This window comes from Enhydra lutris, unplaced genomic scaffold (genome assembly GCF_002288905.1).
Source record: "Enhydra lutris kenyoni isolate GAN:26980312 unplaced genomic scaffold, ASM228890v2 scaffoldscaffold30, whole genome shotgun sequence".
NCBI classification, from domain to species: Eukaryota; Metazoa; Chordata; class Mammalia; order Carnivora; family Mustelidae; genus Enhydra; species Enhydra lutris.
In genome coordinates, this window is record NW_019154114.1 from 8979913 (window position 1) to 9003586 (window position 23674).

General features: G+C 40.7%; 1 protein-coding gene across 2 annotated transcripts in view; it reads left to right on the forward strand.

The window, feature by feature from the left end:
* Window positions 1-23674, forward strand: part of LOC111152971 (PH domain and leucine rich repeat protein phosphatase 2) — a 67406-nt gene that overhangs the window by 13146 nt on the left and 30586 nt on the right. For both annotated transcript variants that reach the window (XM_022511735.1, XM_022511736.1), the window contains exons 3-5: window positions 15228-15418; window positions 21128-21253; window positions 22781-22935. In XM_022511735.1, coding sequence (XP_022367443.1) covers window positions 15228-15418; window positions 21128-21253; window positions 22781-22935 — 472 coding nt within the window. The remainder of the gene's footprint in view (window positions 1-15227; window positions 15419-21127; window positions 21254-22780; window positions 22936-23674) is intronic.

A 23674-nucleotide genomic window follows, 5' to 3' on the forward strand; every position in this document is an offset into this window, starting at 1 on the left:
CTCTCTGGGGACACCTGGGTGGCTCAGTTGGTTAAGCAGCTGCCTTAGGCTCGGGTCATGATCCCAGCATCCTGGGATCGAGTCCCACATCGGGCTCCTTGCTCGGCAGGGAGCCTGCTTCTCCCTCTGCCTCTGCCTGCCTCTCTGTCTGCCTGTGCTTGCTCACTCTCTCTCCCTCTGTCTCTGACAAATAAATAAATAAAATCTTTAAAAAAAAAAAAAAAAAAGAATATTCTCTCTGCTTTTCCCTCTTACCACCACCCCCCCCCCTAAAAAAAAAGGAATTAAAGAGGAAAATTCTTTAGATTAATTTGAAGAGCACAGCCCATTTAAACCTATAAAACTTGGGTTAAAAAAGAAAACAACTTGGATCAGTAACATGTTCCTTTTGTGATTGTGGTTGAACATGAGTTCTGTTTATATGTTTTATTCTAAGGTGAGAGTTGAGCCTGAAAGTGTCAGCAAGCTCCTTTGAAGCACTGAGATTGCATTGCACCCAGTTGTATATTGCAGGAGTATTGGCCCTAATACAGTAATCTTGTGCCACCACCTGATGAGCATGATAGCATGCCCAGGATCTTCATATACCCTTAAGAAAATATTTCTAATAGAGTCTAAAAGAGTACCAGTTTGTAGTTCTTACTGTGTTTTTGAGGGGAGGGGGTCTTTAACAGAGAACATTTCCAAATATGGGCTCTATTAATTTAGAGAAGCTAGTATAATTTGAGTGAGAAAATTACGTTTGGGAAAGAGGTTTTTTAAGCTAATTATTTTTGAAACTAGAAAATATGTATAAATGGCACCAAAACCAAAAGTTAAAAAAAAAAAAAAATATATATATATATATATATATATATATATATATATATGTATTATCTCTTGTCTATGTAACGAAGTACCTCAAAATTTAGTAACTTATGGGAGTTCCCAGGTGGCTCAGTTGGTTAAGTGTCCAACTCTTGGTTTTGGCTCAGGTCATGATCTCAGGGTTGTGAGATCCAGCCCTGCATGGGGCTCCAGGCTCAGTGTGGAGTCAGCTTGAGATTCTCTTCCTCTCCTCTGCCCCTCCCCTGAGTCATGTGCTCTTTCTCTAAAATAAATAAATAAAATCTTAAAAAAAGAGCAACTTAGTAACTTAGGGGGCACCTGGGTGGCTCAGTTGGTAGAACTTGCAGCTCACACTGGGTGTAGAGATTACTAAAAAACATAAATAAACTTAAAAAAAAACTTTGTGAGTTAAAATGATAATAAGTATTTATTATATAGTTTGTGCGTGTCAAAAATCTAGGAGTAATTTAGTTGGATGGTTCCGGTTTGGGTTGCATGAAATTGTAGTCAGTCTTTTGGTTGAAGGTATAGTCATCCAATGGCTTGATTGGGGCTGAGACAGTCGCTTTGAGCGTGGCTCACTCAAACAGCTGCTGGTAGGTCTCAGTAGCTGGTACCCAGCTTTCATAGGATGTCTCAGTTTTTCACTTGATAGACCTCTTTCTAAGGCTGCCTGAGTGTCTTCCTGATTAGGCAACTAGCTTCTGTCAATGATGAGACAGACTTACACACATGTGCACGTGCACACACACACACACACACACACAGACACACACACACGGAGGCCTCAGTATTTTTTATGATCAAGCTTCATAAGTCACCTACATTATTACCACTTTCTGTTTAGTCGAAGTGAGCCACCATATACAGCCTACCCTCTAGAGAGGGAAATTAGGCCCCACCTTTTGGAGAGAGAACTAGCGAAGAATTTGTGGACCTGTCTTAAAACGATCACAAAAAGTGTGCTTCCCTCTCACCTTGTTCCTCTATCCACTCAGTTCCTGAATCCTGAGACAACCACTGATAGGAGAAGAAAAAATATCTGAAATATTCTCTTAGAAGCAAATAGCTTAGTAATCAGCTTTAAATATTTTATATAGAGTGTCTTTGGTGAGTTAGCTTAGTTAGCATATAGTGTTAATGAGGCCAGGGTCATAAAGGCCTAAGTTCAAACCAGTTAATGTTGCTGTGCTTGCTGGATCTAAAAGATACCCCGTACCCCAAGCAGCCATTTTGCAAATGTTCATTAGTAGTGTTGCTGGAAAGGGAGTTCTGGGGGAAAGTGAGTTAGTGGAATGACTGGCTCAGTGCAAATTCATGATAAAAGCTGTGGAAATAACATAATTGACTAAAGATGAGTAGGTAGCATGATCAGTCACAGAGATTAAGAGAGCACATTAATGAACTCTTTATTTGTGTATGAGGAAGAGGAGTCTAGAAGGTGTGATTTACTAGTGAAGTTGTAATTCTGGGGCTCTGTGGCTCAGGTAGTATAAGTCCCAGCCTGAACATTTTCTTTCTTTCTTCCTTTCTTTCTTTTAAAGATTTTATTTATTTATTTGACACACAGAGAGAGATCACAAATAGGCAGAGAGACAGGCAGAGAGTGGGGGGGAAGCAGGCTCCCTGCTGAGCAGAGAGCCTGACGCGGGACTCGATCCCAGGGCCCTGAGATCATGACCTGAGCCGAAGGCAGAGGCTTAACCCACTGAGCCACCCAGGCACCCTAAGACAGTTTTTTCCAAAGAGCATAAGCACAAAAAAATGAAGCCAGATACAGAAGAATCACGTAGTATGTTTCCATTCATTTAAAGTTCAAAACCAGACAAAATTCAGCCATATTGTTTACAGATGTGTGGCAGTATTACTATCTGTCCGTCAAAATTTGTTCTTTCCTTCCATAATAATAGAGTTACAGTTGGCACATGACTGCCCAACTACATGTCACTTCCCAGCCTTTTTTTGCAGTTAGGTTTGCACACATGTGACACAGTTTTCTTCCCTGGTATGGAGTGGAATTGTGCTGCTTCTGTACCTGGTTCCTTTTTTTTTTTTTTTTTTTTTTTTGAAGATTTTGTTTATTTGTCAGAGAGAAAGAGAGAGAGCAAGAGCAGGCAGAGGGAAAAGCAGGTTCCCTGCTGAGTGGGAGCCCGATGGTAGGGTTCAATTCCAGGATCCTGGGATCATGACTTGAGCCAAAGGCAGACACTTAACTGACTGAGCCACCCACGTGTCCCTCTGTATCTGGTTAGTGCCCTTGTCTTCTTCCATGGGCTAGGATGGCATTCATTAAAGCAGTATTAGAAGTCATATGTTGAAATGGCAAAGCTGTCATCAGCCTGAGTTTCTTGATAGTGTTGACCTCAGAAACCTGCAGTGTCTACCCTAAGAGGATTACATTTCTTTTGTGTTTGAGCCATTATGTTCTTTTCATTGCAGTAGTTTAACCTGCTATAACTGATCCAGGATGCATATATAAGTGGCAAAAATATGAAGAAAGCAAGGAAATGATAATAAAAGTCAGCAGAGTAGCTGATCTCTAGGGTGGAGGGATAAGGACATAATTGCTATAAATACGATTTTTTTTTTTTAAGATTTTGTTTACTTGACAGAGAGAGACACAGTGAGAGAGGGAACACAAGCGGGGGAGAGGGAGAGAGAGAGAAGCAGGCTCCCCGCTGAGCAGGGAGCCCGATATGGGGCTCGATCCCAGGACTCTGGGATCATGACCTGAGCTGAAGGCAGACGCTTAGCGACTAAGCCATCCAGGCACCCTACAAATACGATTTTTGAGTCAATACATACATATATATATATTTTTAATTTTATCAAAATATTCCTAAATTGTACAGACAATACTGATATGTGCTCTCATCAGTAGCATTTGAGAATGCTCATTTCTTTGTACCTTTGCCAACATCAGTTATTATTGTTAAAGTTAATCTTTGTCCCAGGGCGCCTGGGTGGCTCAGTCAGTTAAGTGTCTGCCTTTGGCTCAGGTCATGATCCTGGGGTCCTGGGATTGGGTCCTTAGCCAGGAGCCAGCTTCTCCCTCTTCCTCGCCCTCTGCCTACCACTACCCTGCTTGTGCTTTCTCTCTCTGTCAAATAAATAAATAAAATCTTTTTAAAAAAATAAATAAAAATAAGCAAAATTTAAGGACAAGTTATAGGCCGAGAAAACATTTTTTTTTTTGCAAATATAGTATGCAAAGGATGTATCCTTAGAATACATACACATATTCTTTGGTTCAATATGAAAATAAGACAAAAATTTACACAGAAATATCAATGGGTTATTCAAAGAAGAAGAAATCTAAAGATCCAATGAAAATCGAAGCAACATTCAACCATACTAGTAGTACTCAGGTAAACGAAAATGAAAACAAAGACACCATCATTTTATTTATCATATTAGTAAAACTTTCAAATGCTAATAATATTAAAAGGTGAAATTGTGGGTAAAGGGGTAATTTGATATACTGATGGGCTATACATTTGTTCTGCATTATTTTAAATGCAAATATTCTATGACCCATTAATTTCATGTTTACAGATCTACTCTGAGGAAACACAGGGGCACAAAGGAGGCGATTTTACTGTAATGCTGTTGGCAATAGTCAAAACTGGAAATACTGTAAAGGTCTATCACTAGCAAAATGGTTACATAAATTATAATACATGATATTCAATACTGTGCAACTTAGAGAACTGCATATAGAAGACAGCTAAGGAAAGATCTCCAAAACATATGGTTGAGTGAAAAAGCATGAAGACCACAGCAAATAATACCACTTATGTACACAAAATATATTTCTACAAATACATATTAGGTATGAATATAAGTTAGAAAATTCTGAACAGATATACACCAAGTTGATAGCAGTGAATGGACCTGGGAGGTGATTGTAAGACACTGAAATGCTATAAGTAATGAGACTGTAGTGGTGCCTGGGTGGCTCAGTGGGTTAAAGCCTCTGCCTTTGGCTCCGGTCATGATCTCAGGGTCCTGGGATTGAGCCCTGTGTTGGGCTCTCTGCTCACAGTGAGCTTGCTTCCTCCTCTCTCTCTCTGCCTGCCTCTGCCTACTTGTGATCTCTGTCAAATAAATAAATAAAAATCTTTAAAAAAAAAAAAAAGTAGTTTTAATTTCACAAGTTTTTTTTAAAGATTTTTTAATTTTTATTTATTTGACAGACAGATCACAAGCAGGCAGAGAGGCAGGTAGAGAGAGAGAGGAGGAAGCAGGCTCCCTGCTGAGCAGAGAGCCCAATGCGGGGCTCGATCCCAGGACCCTGGGATCATGACCAGAGCCGAAGATAGAGGCTTTAACTTAACTCTGAGCCACCCAGGCACCCCTAAAACTACATTTTTTACAGAGGAAAAATATATGGACACAATGATTATAAATGTGAAAAATGCATATAAAATATGACTAAGATGTGCATAATCATAAACATAATTGTATAAGGATGGTAGAATAGTTTTTTGTTGTTGTTACTTTTTTTTTTAAAGATTTGAGAGAGAGCGAGCACGCATGCAAATGGGGAGAGGGCAGAGGGATAGAATCTCAAGCAGACCCCCTCCTGAGGTTGGAGCCGGACGTGGGTTCCATCTCAGGACCCATGAGCCCATGAACTGAGCTGAAACCAAGAGTCGGACACTTAACCAACTGAGCAACCCAGGCACCCTGGAATGTTGTTGGTTTTTTTTTTTTTAATATTTTTTATTTATTTACTTAGAGAGAGAGCATGAGAGGGTAGTGGGAGAGGGAGAAGCAGACTCCCCGCTGAGCAGGGAGCCCGATGTGGGACTCGATCCCAGGACCCTGAGATCATGACCTGAGCTGAAGGCAGAGGCTTAACCCACTGAGCCACCGAAGTGCCCCTGTTTATTGTTTTTAATTGTGCAGAAGTTTGTTTGTTTTTTTTTTTAATTTTTTTTTTTGTGCAAAAGTTTTATTTAGTCAGATTTGGTGAGTCCTTTCCTTTAATGCATTTATATTCCTTAACCTAGGTCATAAAGGCAATCTATACTTTCAGTACTCTAGATTTTTGAAATATGCGTAAGGTAGGGATCAAACTTTACTTTTTCTCTATAGGTAGATAGTGTTTTGTCCTAACAACATTTATGGAATACATCATCCTTTTCCTACTGATTTGAAATATCATCTTTATTATTCTTAAGTTCTTATAAAGGCAGTGCTCTATTTTTGGACACGATAGAGTTGACCAATTTGTCTCGTGCTAATGCCAAAATTATTTTATTTATTTATTTATTTATTTATTTTTTAAAGATTTTATTTATTTGACAGATGGAGGTCACAAGTAGGCAGAGAAGCAGGCAGAGAGTGAGGAGGAAGCAGGCTCCCCGCCGAGCAGAGAGCCCAATGTGGGGCTCGATCCCAGGACCCTGGGATCATGACCTGAGCCGAAGGCAGAGGCTTTAACCCACTGAGCCACCCAGGTGCCCCTGTATAACACATTTTGATAGCTGGTAAGGAAGTACCTTATCACTGTTCTTCTCTGAAAAATCAAGGAGATCTCTGGAATCAGAGAAGCCTTTGTGAAGAAGTAGTATTTGAGTTCTCTAAAAATTGACAGAATTTTGTTAAGCAGAAAGGAAAAGGAGGACTTTGGATGGGAGATTAGACACCTCAGTGTATGTCCTGTGAATCACAGAGAATTCGATTCCAGATTGTTCTGGGTGTTGAGGGCAGTATCAGGAGTTTAGTCTTCATTTGGCAGATGATAGCAGGAAGTGAGAGGATCCAAGTGAGCCAGAGAAGGTGAATCTGGCACCAGTGTGGAGAATAATTCAGATGTGAATTAATAGGGATCTGGAGTGGAGAATGGGAAGGAATTGTTCAAATGAGAGACTTTTTGAAGGGATAATCGGTGAGAGTTGATGACTGACTTAAAAGGGGAAGCGAGGAAAAGAACCTAAGAATGGAAGCTGACACTGAGGTTTTAAGCCGGGGTTACTTCAGGAGAATGTCAGGACTTGAGTTGTGAGAAGGAGCTGCTTCATAGGGATGGTGATGACTTGGTTTTGGGAATGTTTCATTTTAAGTGGTGGTGAGATGTCTGACAGGTAGTTGGCAATGTGAAACTAGAGCTTAGGACATACAGATCTGGGGGTAGGGTAGGTGGGGGATGTTAAAACTGTGGAAATTGTCACGATACCCGGAAAGAATTCTTAAACATAGGGAAAGGAGGCTTAACGCAGGCAGAATTTTCATTATAATAACTAGCTTTGGTTTTATACCCTTGCTGTGTGCCAAGTGCTTTCTCAAGTGCTGAGCACTCTGTATACCTTGTCTCATGTAACCCTTAAAACCTTCTAGGTAGATGTGATTATTCCTGAGAGACTGTCACATGCCCCAGTCAAATAGCAGAGCCAGAAAGCAGATACATCTATCTGCTTCTAAATTTCATCTTTTTAACTTCTAAGATACTCCGCTGTTTAGTTGTTGGAGAGAGAGTTTAGAGGAGGATGAGAGATCCATCAAATGAGAACACCTAATCCAACTCCTTGGTCTTAAACTCAGGAAACTAAGGCCTGAAGATGTAAGATTTATTTGGGATCATGAAACCAGATGGTGGACTTACTTTAGCCACCACTGCTTTGCCAAGTTTTCTAGTGAAATACTTCAAATAGAAGTTTTTTGTGTGGTATGAGAGCCTGTTGTAAATTTGAAATTTGTTGTGAGGTTTCCCATTTTGATCTTTGAATGTAAGTAAATATTTCATTTTCACCTTCTTACATATCTGCCAGTATTTTTTGGTTTAACTTTTTATTTGGAGCTAACTTTGGATTTTCAGAGCAGTTGGAGGGCTAGTACAGAAGAGCTCCTCCCGCACACCCTTCATGCCGTCATTTGAACTGTTGTTCCGGTATAAATAGTACTTCCATTTTCTCCGGCTTCTCTTGAGACTTTGTCTTTAATTTTCAGCACTTTGATTATATAGTATCTGAGCTAGAATTTCATTGGGTTTGTTTGGGGTTCACTGAACTTCTTGAATCCATAAGTTTCACTATAATCTTTCTCACTAGAGGAGTTTTCCTGTCTTTCTTCAAACCATTTTTCAGCATTGTGCTGTTTCTTCTCTCCCTTTGGCTCTATCCCTTAGTTCAGTTGGCAGAGATTTTGGCCTGCTGCTTGGGATCACATTCACATTTGTATACCTCAAGGGCAAGCCCTGGAGTTCATAGACAACTTTAGGGGGGTCATTTTCCAGATCTCCTTCCTCTTTGCTATTTCCTGGGGTTTTACTTAACCTGCCCTGTTGGACACGTCCTGCAAGGGCATCCACACTGCAGGACTCCCAGTGGGACAGGGAGACCAAAAAAAACAACAGACCAAAAATTCAATACCGTGGGATTGCAGATCTTCCAACCAGAGAGGAAGTCACACCCCTCAGAGTTTTAGGTTCCTGTGTCCCTACTTTTGGGGGCTGGAACTTAAGAAAATGAAAAGAGGGAAAGGGATGAGGAATTTCTTCCACTCTCTCTGAGTGTTAGGAGACCCTTTTTCTCCTCCTTAAGACAGGACCTGAGGGCATTTCCTAGAGCTCTCTGTCCACACCAGCACCTGCCTCTGATCTTGGGCCTTCCTGAGTCCTGGGCTGGAAGATGTCACAGGAGGAAACAATGAGAAACTTGCCACTGCTTGGGTGGTAATTCACATTGTGTTCTTCTTCCCTAATCTGCGTGCTACTCTTTACTTTTCGGCATCCTTGTATAGCTGCTCTGTGCATTCTGTCTAGGTCTTACAGGTGCATTTAGTGGGAAAGACAGGGTGGAGTGCGCCTTCTCCATCTTACTCAGAACCAGAATCTTAATGGTGTCTTTTGATTACTTCATTTTAATATAGTCCAGTTGAACAGTTTAATAAATTCACCTTTATTATTTTCTAGAAACTCTATTGTTTTGTCTTTCAGTTTATATTCACACTCTGTATGATTCTTTTTGTCTGTCATTGTGAGCTCATGGGCTTGTATGTATTTGTTTTGACTCATTACAGCCATTACTTTTTTTGTTGCTCATTTTGTCCCATTTCAGCTAGTGGGAGCTCTTTACATTGGCTTCTGTCCTTTCAGTATGACCCCAGGAGTTTATGATAGCATTCTGGATTTTCCATTAAGTTCTGGCACAACAAGATGTCCTAAGCTCATCTTTTCATTGTCTGACTCAGACCAGGAATAAACTCTTTTTCTAAGGACTCCTGGTTCATTTTAATGAAAAATGATATTTAGAGATTATATTCTGGACAGTAGAGGAACTCATTGCTACAGGGTTGCCCTTGATTGTTTTTTTAGCAACTTTTTAAAATTATAAAAACATTACATTTTCTTTACAGAACATTTGGATGTATAAATATAAGGAAGTTAAAATTATCCGTAATTTTCCACATAGAACCTTGGCTTTTGAGATTGTGAAACTATTTTTTAATTCGAACTGTTACACATTCTGAATACTTACTAGAACTTTCTCATTCTCGTTTTTTTGTTTTTTAAGTAGTCTCCATGCCCAGCATAGAGCCCAGTGTGGCCCTGAACTCAGAACTCTGAGATCAAGGCTTGAGCTGAGATCAATAGTAGGACACTCAACCAACTAATCCACCAGGCACTCCTCATTTTTTTTCTTTTTTTTATATTCACTTTCAGATCAGAGACTGAATGTCTAGCAAACACTCCAAAATTAATAAAACAGCATGTTATTTCATATGTAAATGACTTATCCAAAACACAACGAGAGTGGTGGTAGATAGATTTATCTGTATAAAATACAAAGAAATAAGGCCAAGTAAGAACAGACTCAGAATTAAATATCAATTGATATAACATCTTTTTCATGTAAACTTTTAAAAAGACTATTAGGCAATTTGAAAACATGATAACTATCATGAAGTCCCATTTTTACATAATTTAGCCTACTTTGTAGTAGGTGATACTGTTAACCAGGGTGGGGAATATAGAAGCCATTGGCATGTTTGGGGAGAATAGTGAGATTTTTTTTTTTTTAATAGCAGTTTTATTGAGATATGATTCACATAACATTCATGCTCTAAAAGTGTACAATTCAGTGCCTTCTAGTATATTCGGAGAGGTATCCAGCCATAACCACAGTCTAATTTTAGAATGGGTTCATCACCGTAAAACAGGACCCCGTATCCATTAGCATCATTCTCCATTCCCCACTCCCACAGCACTGGCAACCACAGATCTCCGTTCTGTCCTTACAGATTTTCCTGTTCTGAACAGTTCCTGTAAGTGGAATCATACATTCTTGGCTTCTGGCTTCCTATATTCAGCCTAGTGTTTTCAGAGCTCATCCATGTCGTTGTAGGTATCCGTACTTCATTTCTTTTTATGGCCGAACAGTGTTTCATTGTGTAAACAGATAGTGCCACCTTTGGTTTATGCATTGCTCAGCTGCTGGGCGTTTTGGTTGTTTCTACCTTTTGGCTCTTACGAATGATGCTACTCTGAACAAGCATGTGTGTATGAGTTCTTGTGTGGACATGTGTTTTCAGTTCTCTTGGATATAGATGTGAGAGCGGAATTGCTGGAGCATATGGTGGGTCTCTGTTTAAACTTTTGAGGAACTACCAGACTGCTTTCCACAGTGGCTGCACCATTTCGTGATCGCTCCAGTGGTGTTGGTTTACATCTTTGCCAACGCTTTCTAATGTTTGTCTTTTCCGATTATAGTCATCCTAGGGGATGTGAACTGCTATCTCATTGTGGTTTTGATTGCATCTCTCTGGTCACAATGAGATGGAGCATCTTTTCATGTGCTTGCTGGCCTTTTATATATCTTCTGTGAAGTAATATCTATTCAGATTCTTTGCCCATTTTTTAATTGTGCTATTCGTCTTTATTGCTGAATTGTAGCAGTTCTTTATTCTGGATACAAGTCTCTAAATATGTTCATGATTTGCAACTATTCTCTCCTAGCTGGTGAGTCATCTTTTTACTTTCTTGATGGTGTCTGTTGAAGCATGACAGTTTTTTACTTTTGATGAAGTCCATTTTTCTATATTTTCTTTTTTGTCACTTTATTTTTTAAAGGTTTTTATTTATTTGAGAGAGTGAGAGTGTGAGAGAGAGAACACGAGCACGGGATGGGGCTGTGGGCAGAAGGAGAAGCAGACTCCCCACTGCGCGGGGACCCCGACTCCGGACTCGATCCCAAGGCCCGGGGGTCATGACTTGAGCCAAAGGCAGATGCTTCACTGATTGGCATCCCATGTCACTTTTACTTTTTGTGTTGATGCCTAAGAAACCTTTGCCTGACTTAAGACCACAAGATCTCTTCCACTGTTTTCTTCTAGGAGTTTTATAGTTTTAGGTCTTATATTTAGGCCTGTAATCCATTCTGAATTAATTTTTGTATATGATATGAAGTTAGGGATCTGACTTTATTCTTTTGCCTATGGCTTTCTAATTGTTCAGCACCATTTATTGATAAGACTCTTCTTTCCCCATGGAGTTATCTTGACACCCTGCTCAGAAATCAAATGTGCATAAATGTAGAGGTTTATTTATGAACTCTGTTCCATTGCTCTATGTCTGTTCTTACATCAGTGCTGTGCTTTTTTTTTTTTTTTTAAGTCATATCTACACCCAGTGTGGTGCTCAAACTCATGACCCCAAGATCAAGAATCAGATACTATACCAACTGAGCCAGCCAGATGCCCTAAGTACTGTACTGTATATGCCAGCTCCATACTCCATAGTTGAGTTTTGAAATTAGGGAATGTGAGTTCTCCAATTTTGTTCTTTTTAAAATTGTTTTGTCTATTCTGAGTCTACCGTACTTCTCTATATGAATTTTAGGATTCTTGTGTCAGTTTCTGCCATGAAGGCAGCTGGAATTTTGATAGGGATCACACTGCTGTAGATCAGTTTCAGGAGTTTTTTCATCTTAACAATATTATATCTTCTAACCCATGAACCCTGAATGTTGTCCATTTACTTAGGTCTGCAACTTCTTTTTTTTTTTTTTTTAAAGATTTTATTTATTTATTTGACAGAGGGATCACAAGTAGGCAGAGAGGCAGGAAGAGAGAGAGGGGGAAGCAGGCTCCCTACTGAGCAGAGAGCCCGATGTGGGGCTCGATCCCAGGACCCTGAGACCATGACCCGAGCCGAAGGCAGAGGCTCAGCCCACTGAGCCCCCCAGGTGCCCCAGGTCTGCAACTTCTTTCAACTATGTTTTGTAGTTTTCACTGTACTGTTTTCATTTTATTCTTTTTGATGTTATCTTAGATGTAGTAAGTTTCCTAATTTTATTTTGAATTATTTATTCCTTATGCATGGAAATACAGTTGATTTTTTAAAAAATTTTTGTATCTCGGGTGCCTTTGTGGTTCATTTGGTTAAGCGTCTGACTCTTGATTTCTGCTCAGGTCATGATCTCAGTGTCCCGGGATGAATCTCTGTACTGGGCTTTCTGCTCAGCAGGGAGTCTGCTTGAGGACTTACTCCCTCTGCCCTTTACCTCCCCCTCTTGTGTGTTTTCTTTCTCTCTTGCTCTCAAAAGTAAATCTTTTTTTTTATTTTTAAGGAATTTTTTTGTGGGGCGCCTGGGTGGCTCAGTGGGTTAAGCCTCTGCCTTCAGCTCAGGTCATGGTCTCAGGGTCCTGGGATCGAGCCCCAAGTCGGGCTCTCTGCCCAGTGGGGAACCTGCTTCCTTTCCCCCTCTCTCTCTGCCTGCCTTTCTGCCTACTTGTGATCTCTGTCAAATAAACAAATAAAATCTTAAAAAAAAAAAGATTTATTTGAAAGAGAGACAGAAATGGAGCTTGAGGGGGAAGGCAGAGGGAGAGGGAGAAGAGGACCCCCTGCTGAGCAGGAAGCCTGATGCAGGCCTTGATCCCAGAAGCTTGGGATCATGACCTGAGCTGAAGGCAGACGCTTAACCGACTGAGTCACCCAAGCGCCCCCAAAATAAATAAATCCTAAATATATTTAAAAAAATTTGGGAGCGCCTGGGTGGCTCAGTGCATTAAAGCCTCTGCCTTCAGCTCAGGTCATGATCCCAGGGTCCTGGGATCGAGCCCCACATTGGGCTCTCTGCTCAGTGGGGAGCCTGTTTCCCCGGCTCTCTCTCTGCCTGCCTCTCTGCCTACTTGTGATCTGTCAAATAAATAAATAAAATCTTAAAAAAAAAATTGTATTCTGTAGCTTTGCTGAATTCACTTATTGGTTATAATTATCTTTTTTGTGGCTCACTTAGGATTTTCTATATATAAGATCTTGTAGTTTGCAAATAAAGATAGTTTTCTTTCTAGTCTGATACTGGAAATTGAGGTGGTTGGGGACATCTTTTGGACACGTCTAGCAGAAAATTAGATATGCGATTAGAACCAAGGGAAGATTGGGGCAGGAGATAGAATTCTGAGGGCCATGATCATCATTTGAATAGGGCAGTTTGGAGGCTGGAAGCCAGACTGAAGAAAATTGAGTAAATAGGAGGTGAGATAGCAGAGATAGCTCATATAGAGGCACAAATGAGAACAAAAGAGTCTTGAAGGGTAAACTTACAATTTTTCAAAATACAGTTTGTGGACCAACTGCACTTAAACTACCTGGAATAGTTGTTAAAAATACATTTCCCGGGGTGTCTGGGTGGCTCAGTGGGTTAAAGCATCTGCCTTCGGCTCAGGTTGTGCCCCCAGGGTCCTGGGATCGAGCCCCATGTTGGGCTCCCTGCTCAGTGGGGAGCCTGCTTCTTCCTCTCCCTCTGCCTACCTCTCTGCCTACTTGTGCTCTCTCTGTCAAATAAATAAATAAATAAAATCTTAAAAAAAAAATACATTTCCCTGGGGGCGCCTGGGTGGCTCAGTGGGTTAAGCCTCTGCCTGCTCAGGTCATGATCTCAGGGTCCTGGGATCAAGCCCCAAGTTGGGCTCTCTGCTCAGTGGTGAGCCTGCTTCCCCTTCTCTCTCTCCCTGCCTCTCTGTCTACTTGTGATCTCTGTCTGTCAAATAAATAAATAAAATCTTTTAAAATAAATGCATTTCCCTGTGTTCCATCCCAAGCCCTGTGGATTAGACTCTCCATGGGTGGGTGTCAGCGTCCCACATTTTAAACTGGACTTACATAGTAAGTCTTGGACACTCCCAAATCAGAGAATCACTGAACTAAAGAAATTCCACAGTTGAGACCGAGAGGGCACGGGAGAAAATGGGAATGCTCTTGTAGCTTTGACAGGAACAGTAAGGAGGGTGGAGCTGAAGAGTTAGAAGAAAGAAGAACCAAACTCCCCGAGAAAGGTGGAGTTTGGAATATAGATCCAAGGATTGGCCTCAAATAGAAGGAGAGATGGGTCTCCCCCCAGAGCTAGTATCAAATAGAAAGTTTTAAAGCTTTGAAGTGGTCTAACCCATTTCCTCAGATCATCTATGGGAAACACATAGTTAAAAGGGCGACAGGATGGCCAGGTTCCATAATCAATCCTGTGATAATATCAAGTATAATGCAGTATTCTCTCTTCCCAGCTGATTGCTCTTTGCAGCACCTCATACTAGTGGTGCTCCTGTTCATTTTTGTGTAGTCTGGTTTTAGCCATGTTTTAATCAAGAATCTGTCTTCTGTCATAATGTGCTGTTTTATTCACTGTGTCTCAGCCTTAGAAAGATTTCTAATGGGGAGGGAAGATACAAAAAGAAAGAAACTCTTGTATGCACGTATGAGCTTCTGCCACCAAGATTGGGATAGTTGATTGACGTATTGGCCATAAGCTCTTCCTCACAAGGAACTGGAAAATGGAGTAATGTGTCAGAACTAGTGTGCTCCCATACTTATTAATTTCTTCCATCTAGAATGGACTCATAAGAGTTGCTGTCGTTTATTCAGTACTCCTTTTGTTACCCAAAAGTATGCTCAGGACTTTAAATTAATTATGCTAATTTTTGAAAAAGAAAACCCTAAAGATAAGTAGTATTAAGATCCAGACTGTATAAATGAGGAAAGTCAACCTCAGTGATTATATTAAGTAGTTCAAAGAAACAAAGTAAGTGGCAGAACCAGGATTCAAACTCAGGTTTGCATGTCTGGCCCCAAAGTCTGTGATCTTAATGACTTGCCAGATTGCCTTTCTCTGTGTACATGGAGATAGGACTGTGTTGGAAGAAGAATTAACAATTGCACCCAAAATAAAATCTTCCTCCCCGGCCCAACATCCACAGTACCCCCATTGTAAAACTGAAGTGATAGATAACATTTTAGAACTGAGATCATATCTTATGATACGTGTATTGCTTGGTAACTTAAATCTGTAAACGAGGTTGCTGAATATTGGCACACAATACTTTCTTCTTCCTTGTAGGAGTCTCATATACTTGAATGGTGACTTCTGAATGCTGACTCCTGTTCTGTTTTCTTTTAGAAAAACCATGCCAGATGGATCATCTGGATCGAATTCTTCTGTCTGGCATCTATAATGTACGCAAGGGAAAGACCCAGCTGCATAAGTGGGCTGAACGCCTAGTTGTTCTCTGTGGGACGTGCCTCATCGTTTCCTCGGTGAAGGATTGTCAGACTGGGAAGATGCACATTTTGCCTCTGGTTGGGGGAAAGGTAAGACTCATAAAAATGATTTTTCTTCATTTGTTTGATCTTAATTAAAATCACATTTAATTTTTGGCGTTTTCCCCACATCTTTTTAAAGAAGCCAATATGAGCATTATTAAAGATTGCATTACAAAGTTTGCTTTTTAGAGTTCTTAGTTTTAACCAGAAGAAACCGACTTAGGCTAATTTTTTTTTTTTTTTTTTTTTTTTTTTTTTTTTAAGATTCATTTATTTGAGAGCGAGAGTGTGCAAGCAGGGGGAGGGGCAGAGGGATAGGGAGAAGAACAGCAGACTCCCTGCTGAGCTTGGAACCCAACACTGGGCTCAATTTCATGATCTCATGATTTTACAATCTCATGACCCATGAGATAATGACCTGAGCTGAAACCAAGTCAGACGCTTAACCGACTGATCCACCCAGGCACCCCAACTTTACTTAGGCTAATTGAAGCATAAAACAGGTTTATTTATATCACAGGTTCTCTGGGAGGTCCAAAGCCTGTTCATACCCCAAATTCTGCTGCAGAACCCATTTGTTGATGATACCTCTGCCTCCACCACTGGGCCCCCATAACACCCGAGTAGACCGAGAATGCTGCCACTTACAGGCTCCTGCCACATCCATCCCCAAAACAGATTCTTTCCAGCTTCTCCTTTTTCCCCATTTGACTTAAATTCAGAGTCGTGGGTGGTCACAAGCGCCTCTCCAGCAGCAAGGGGAGTGGAGGCATACTGTTTCTGGTCTGTGCTGGAGAATTCCCCGTCCTAGGCAGGAGTTCATTTGCAAGTCTCAAACAGACTGACAGATGACTAGAAACAGGTACGTTAATATTTAGATGAAGCTGTACATCATTTTGTTTCTTTATTTTCCATCTTGAGTATCATAAAACAGTCTGAATTTTAGAGAACTTCCGTATGAAATGACTTAGTGCATTCATGCTTTGAGATGTCCAGTCTGGCCCAGATGCATAGCAATATCAGTAAAATAGATATATTCAAAAGGTAAATATATAAAAAGACACAGCTATGCTATGGAATGTAGAATAGATGTTGTGAGAGGGTCTGAATCTGAGGGCCTTCTGGGTTCTGGGCCTGAAAGGTCGTGGCAGCCCAGGAGTTCAGCCCCTATAAGTATTTGGGTTTAAAAGTCCTCTGCTTATAAGAAGAACTTGGCCCAGGCTTAGTCCTTGAAGCAGGAGATGAGCGGTACTCTGCTCCTGAAGGAAAGCTGGAAAGAAAAAACAAATAAACAAACAAAAAAACAGCCCCAAACAGCTGTTAACCATTGACTGGAACCAAGTCTTTTTCTTGCTGTGGTCCTAGAAAAGTGGAAGGAACCAGTTATGTGCCCTATGACCAGGAAGTGAACACGTCCCCACTGAATGAATGTGCACGCTCCACTCTCAACCGGGGCCAGCAACCCAGCACTTACTGATGTGAGGACCTGGTTCTGGTCTTGGGAGCTGAAGGACAGAATGAAGAAAATAGGTTAAAAGAAAACGACAGCCCTTCCCACCCCCCCAACCCCACCAAAAATAAAAGAGAAAAGAATACAGCAAAGGAAAGGATATTCAAAGGGAAGTTGTAAGAAATAAGAAATAATGATAAGTGCAGGCATTGACAAAATATGATGGTAAAGTTAATATTGATTGTAAAAAGTTGAAATTTTTTAAATATTTTAAATATGAATATAAACTCTTAAAGCTCAAACTGCCCTGAATGATATTTAAGATATAGTGGTATGTTTGATAAGTAACATGTGATACAGCCATGGAATAAGAGAGTAGAAATACCAAATAACTTTTAACTTTATTAGGAAAAACCTTAAGTATGAGTGTAAAAATTTTAAGGAAAGCCACTAAAAGTAGAGAGGGAAAAGAAAACGTAAAACATTCTGTAGTGCTAAAAGAAGGCAGGAAAGGAGCGGGGAGAAATGAATGAAATGATTGGCATGGTAAATTATCACAAATTATAGTGACAGAAACATATAGAAATATATCAGTAATCATAATTGTGATACAAGTTGTCATTTAAAATCCCAGTACTTGCTGTTTATTTTATAAGATTTTATTTATTTATTTATTAGAGAGAGCACGAGCAGGGGGAGGGGCAGAGAGAAGGACAAGCAGGCTCCCGGCTGAGCAGGGAGCTCAATGTGAGGCCCGATCCCAGGACCCCGGGACCATGACCTGAGCTGAGAGCAGACGCTTAACCTATTAAACCATCCAGATACCCCCAGTACTTGCTGTTTGTAAGAGACCCTACACTTAGAAGGTTGAATGTGGATGGTGTGAAAAGCATGCTAGTCAAATAGCAACCAAAAGAAAATCGGTGTGGTCATATTAACATCATACAAAACATTTTTATGAAAGCTTATCTGCAACAAAGGACTTCTCTCCAGAATTTTTAATAAAGAAATTTTACAACACAGCAACAGAAAGGCAGATAACCTAGTAAAAATTGGGCAGAAGGGTTGAGCGGCTCCTTTACCAGTGAAGATCTACAGATGGCAAATCAGTACATAGGATGATTCTCGCCATCATGAGTCGTTAGGGAAATGCAAATCACTATCACAGATTCTGCAAACCACTAGGATGACTAAAATCAAAAGACTGATGAGTACCAAATTTAACAAAGATGAGGAGCAACTGGAATGCTCTCACATCATTGGTGGGAGTACAGTCACTTTGGAAAACAGTTTTCTTATTTCTTATAAACTGAAACATATGCATATCAGATGACCCAGCATTTCTCCTAGGTATTGGGAAATGAACATCTGTCTTTACAAAGACTTTATATGAATGTTCATAGCAGCTGTATTTATAATTGTCAAAAACTAGAAACAACCCAAAATTCATTGACTACTGGTGAATTAATAAACAAATGTGGTACATTCCACACAGTGGACTACTACTGAACAGTAAAAAGGAATGAACTGCTGATATACACCAAAATGAGGATGAATCTCAAAAACATTATTTTCTTTCTTTTTTTAAGATTTATTTATTTATTTTAGAAAGAGACAGCAAGCAAGTGCTCGAGCCAGCAAGCGTGGAGGTGGGGGGAGGGCAGAGGGAGAGGCAGAAAGAGAATCTCAGATTTACAAACCTTTCTCAGTATTTGACATTATGTGAGTATATTTTTCTGTGTCAGATACCCCATAGTAAAATATTTAAAAGTTTATTCTAAAATATTTGTGCCTGGGTGGCTCAGTCAGTTAAACATCTGCCTTCAGCTCAGGTCATGATCTCAGGGTCCTGGGATTGAGTCCCACATCCGGCTCTCTGCTCAGTGGGGAGTCTGCTTCTCCCTCTCCCTCTGCTGCTCCCCCTGCTTGTGTGTGGTCTCTCGCTTTCTCTTTGTTAAATAAATAAAATCTGTTAAAAAAGATTATTCTAAAACAATCATTAGTATCTGTTCTTCATTTCAGGAAGATCCTTTATTTTGATGTATTCATTAGCATGCTTTATTACTAGTAAAAAAGATCCTGTTGTGAGATCACAGTTGAGTGTTATAAGTATTATTTAATTTTATTGGTATTTTTTTAAAAGATTTTATTTATTTGAGGGGTGCCTAGGTAGCTCAGTTGTTAAGCATCTGCCTTCGGCTCAGGTCATGATCCAGGGGTCCTCGGATTGAACCCCACATTGGGCTCCCCACTCTGCGGGAAGCCTGCTTCTCCCTCTCTCACTCCCCCTGTTTGTGTTCCCTTTCTCACTGTATTTCTCTTTGTCAAAGAAATAATTAAATCTTTTTAAAAAAAGATTTTATTTATTTAAGAGGAGGAGCATGCACATGCATGAGCAGAGGAAGAGGGAGAAGGAGAGGGACAAGCAGACTCCCCACCGAACACAAAGCCCAGTGTAGGGCTCCATCACAGGACCCTGAGATCATGACCTAAGCTGAAGGCAGATGCTTGACTGATAGAGCCACCCAGGTGCCCCTTATTGGGATCTTTTTAATATGATTCTTTTTTGCTTAAAGTATTTTGTGTTTTTGCCATTCGATTCAGTCTTTACTTGGCACTAGAAACCTAATGATTTACGAGTATAATTTAGAAGTTTCCAGCTGACTCACCAAGATTCAATAGTTATGACATATCAAAGTGAGATGTCAGACAAAGGTGTAAGTGGTTCCATAACTATAGAGACTTCATCTTCATCAAAGCTATGTGAATTGGGTTGTCGGATTTTGGGGGAGAATTGCTTTGAAGAGAAATGCTATTGTGCTGTGAATCCCTACAGCCTTCCTAGCTGGGAATGGCTTCTGCCTTTTTCCTCAAGCCTAGCGAAAGAGGTTTCAGCAGGATTCAAGAGAGCTTAATATGGGTCCCTTGCAGTAAGGGGGGCATAGTGGATTGGTGTCCTGCCTCCTCCAAGAAGTCTTGAGGACAGAGATGAGTCTGTCACCAGAGCAGCCAGGTAGCCTAAGAGCCTAGGTCATGCATTGGGATCATTGTGCCTCCTTGGGTTTGTTAGTTTGTGACCCAGATGGGTTGAGAGAGGAAAAGCCAGTGGGTAGATTGATGGATGAGTGGGTGGATTCTCTTAGAACTTGCCTGGCAGGGCCATCTTGAGGGTCAGATAAGCTTCCCTTGAGGATAGGCTGACAGTGGACCACAGGATTTTTTCATGTCTGAGGAGGGAGTAGTCAGCTGCTGGAAGAGTATGCATTAGCGAGGTCAAGTGATCTGTAAGTGAGACACTGTCATTGTTTGGGGTGGGGTGGGGGGGTAACCAAAAGATCCCTTAAATGGACCCATTGTGGAAAAGCATTCCTTTAGAATCTCCTAGGCCCAGAGACCGTGAAATCAGATTATGATTCTCCTTATCTAGTAATAACCTTTGGTCTTCCCTTTCTACTTCAGCCCTGGAGGGGGTCAAAAATGGGAGCTAGCCCAGGGCTTAGTGAGAAAGGAGAGGAGTCCAAAAAGCAGGCCATGGCACCCTTTGCAGGCAGACAGCTACCTCCATTGTGCCCCAGTGTCGGTGGAAAGGGTTGGAACTGCGTACCTTTGCAGTGGAGACTTTGGCTCTTACCACACGGTCCAGAGACTCCTGTTCTGAAACACGGCATGCAGCCCTGCATCGCAGCGAGTTGTACTTGGTGTTCCTGTATGTGGAATGCTCCTTGCCTAGGAGGTTCTCACGCCTGGACCCCCTTAGGGTCTTTGCTCACGTGTTACCTCAGTGAGGCCTTCCCTGACTGCCCTTTCTTAAGTCAGATCACCCACCCTGTTCGCCAGGCTTTTCTCCTGCTTTCTTTTTCTTGATATTATTCATTATATATTATATTGTGTTATGCTACGTTTTGTCACCATTTTGGTGTTAGAGTGTTTGTCCCTTCTCAAATACAGATTACACTAAGGCCAGGGGCTTTGTGTTTTCCCCCTGCTTGCCCCCAGCGTGCAGAACCGTAGAATGTAGTCATGCAACAAATCTTTAATTATCAAATGGGGACTGTGTTGTGACTTACAGAGGAATTAATAAATAGATTTACGTTGGAGTATGCTCCGAGTCCTATTCCTTCAACATACTTCAGTGAAGTACTCCTTTGCTTTTTCTAAATGGCTTTATTGAGATACATTTCTTTGGAGAAATGTCTATGCAAATCTTTTGCCTGTTTTAGAAAATTGAGTTCTTTGTCTTGTTGTCCTTTGCTCTCTGACTGGGATTTTTTCTCTTGGTTCTGGTTTTCGCCCCTCCTCCCCTTCAGGTGGAAGAAGTGAAGCGACGGCAGCACTCCCTGGCGTTCAGCTCAGCCGGAGCCCAAGCTCAGACCTATCATGTCAGCTTTGAGACGCTGGCCGAGTGCCAGAGATGGCAGCGACAGGCATCCAAGGTGATAAGCTGTCGGACGTCCTGATGTGGGGATAAGACTGCAAAATCCCACGAGAGATGTAATTTGAAACTGAACTCTCTCCAGGAGAGTGAATTATAATTTTTATGTATCTTACTTTAGGCCCCTCTAAGTATATAATGAATGGAAGAATGAAAGTCCAGCAGGTCCTTAACTTATTTATTATTTGTATAGTAGAAAAAGCTTTCAGAAGTGTTTGCAGGTACCTCTCGACTATCTCTCTCTTTTTGTTTTCCCCCTTAAAGAATTTATTTATTTGGCAGAGAGACACAGAGAGGGGGAACACAAACAGGGGGAGGGGCAGAGGGAGAAGCAGGCTTCCCGCTGAGCAGGGAACCCGGGCCTCGATCCCAGGACCCTGAGATCAGGACCTGAGCCAGAGGCAGCCACTTAACGACTGAGCCACCCAGGTGTCCTCTACCAGCTCATGAGAGGAATATGGCCTTGAAGGAATTGAGACACAATGAGATTCAGATGACTTTCCCTCAGCCACTGTAGTCAGTGAGAGATGGTGCCGTTCCCTAATTCCTAGCCTAGTGCTTCTTGGTCTTGTATGTATTTAGCACAGCTGTGATGAACCACTCTAAATTTGAACTTACCATGGGATGTGACCTGTGCTCCTGTCACAAAGTATTGTTACTGTATGCTGAGGATAATTAGCTTTTCAGCATAATTTCTGCTTTTTTAGTCTTTAAAGATGAAGTGCTCTAAAACTGTGTCGCAGTTTCCAAATTCTCTTGTTCTAGCTATTTGCAGAATTTTAGCACATTTTTCTTGTGGAGCTAAATAGTTGCATAAAGGGTGGTTTTCGTATAATGAGATGCCATAAAACATGAGTGACTTTTCCAGTGGCATTTTGTTTGGTTTTTAGACCAATTTTCACAACCCATCTTTTATTAGCATTCTATTATAGAAATATAAACTTGTTTTGGTGTTATTGAATTTTCTATACATACATTGTAGTTGTAATAAAATCTCTTCTGAATAAAACGCATTTCAATTTTAAGTAGCTATTCCATTCTTTTGACCTTGTAAAGAGAAGTTAATATTTTTTGAGCATCTTTTGCATACTAGGTAGTGTGCTGTGTACTGGGTTATTTAATTTTATCCTCACAACAGATGAAGAAACTGCACTGGTAAGTAGCGAAGCCCGTGTGGATACAAAAGGCCATGGCTTTCAATTTCACCCTGTTTGTTAGAGTTTTGTATAGTTATTTTGGATCATCTCAACTTCTTGTATGAAATGTTAAATTTCTGTCTTTATGATTTGTGCTTTTTTTACTTATAGACACTTTAAAACTTACACTGTTGTGTGTTTTGAAGCAGTTTTTGGTTTTAGGAAAAAGCAAAAATGAACTGGTTTTTATAAATAACTAATTGGATCTCATTACCTTTTTCTCCTTCGCATTTTTAAAATTAGTGCCTTTTTATGTAAATATGATTCGTTCCTGTGCGGGTGAGAGACATTTGGTGTTAGCTCAGATGGCTCTTCTCCTTGACCCTGTTCAGGTGGTGTCCCAGCGAATCAGCACTGTTGACCTGTCATGTTACAGCCTTGAGGAGGTTCCTGAGCATCTCTTCTACAGTCAAGATATCACCTACCTCAATTTGCGGCATAATTTTATGCAGTTGGAAAGACCTGGGGGCCTTGACACTCTCTACAGGTATGTGAGGAATGGGTTTCCCGACTAACTTACTCAAACCAAATCATGATCACCGTCTTAGTCATCTGTACCTGGAAGTGAGCATGCTTTCCATCGTATATATTTTTGAAAATTTTCCCTCCATTTAGAAGAGGAAGTAAAATTTTTTATCCATACAGTTTTCTTACACCACCACCACCCCTTCCCCCCATCTTTCCCCTCCATGCAACAGAGGATAGATGCAGTTGTTCTGTTACGGAGGCAATGTTGAGCTGCCATTGATCTGGATAATCTTGTTACATAAGTCACTGACAGTGATGCATGATCTGAAGCCAGGGTAAATTGGGAGATTGAGTATATGGCAAGTTTTTGAATCATAAGTATCAAACTTAAATAGCTTTAAGGAAATAGGCCTAACTTCAAGAATTCCATTTTCAGGTTGGGGCTTTTATCTTTCCTGTGTACCCGCTAATGCTAGCTTCTAAGCTTTTTGACAGCTGTGAAACCTCTCTCTTCTGATCATTTTACTCCTGAAGGACTGTGGCCCATATATTTTCCAATTTCTTTGTCAGAATATATTCCCCCTTCCAACCCTCCACCCTTTAAAAGTGGGTGGAAGTGAGTAAATACCTAGTATAAGTAATTGTGTGAGCTTCTAGTGAACAGGGGAGAAATTGGAAATTAAAGCATTTAAACTAAGTGGTGATTAAAAAAATAATACATATTGTGGGGCATCTGTGTGGCTTAGTTGTTAAGTGTC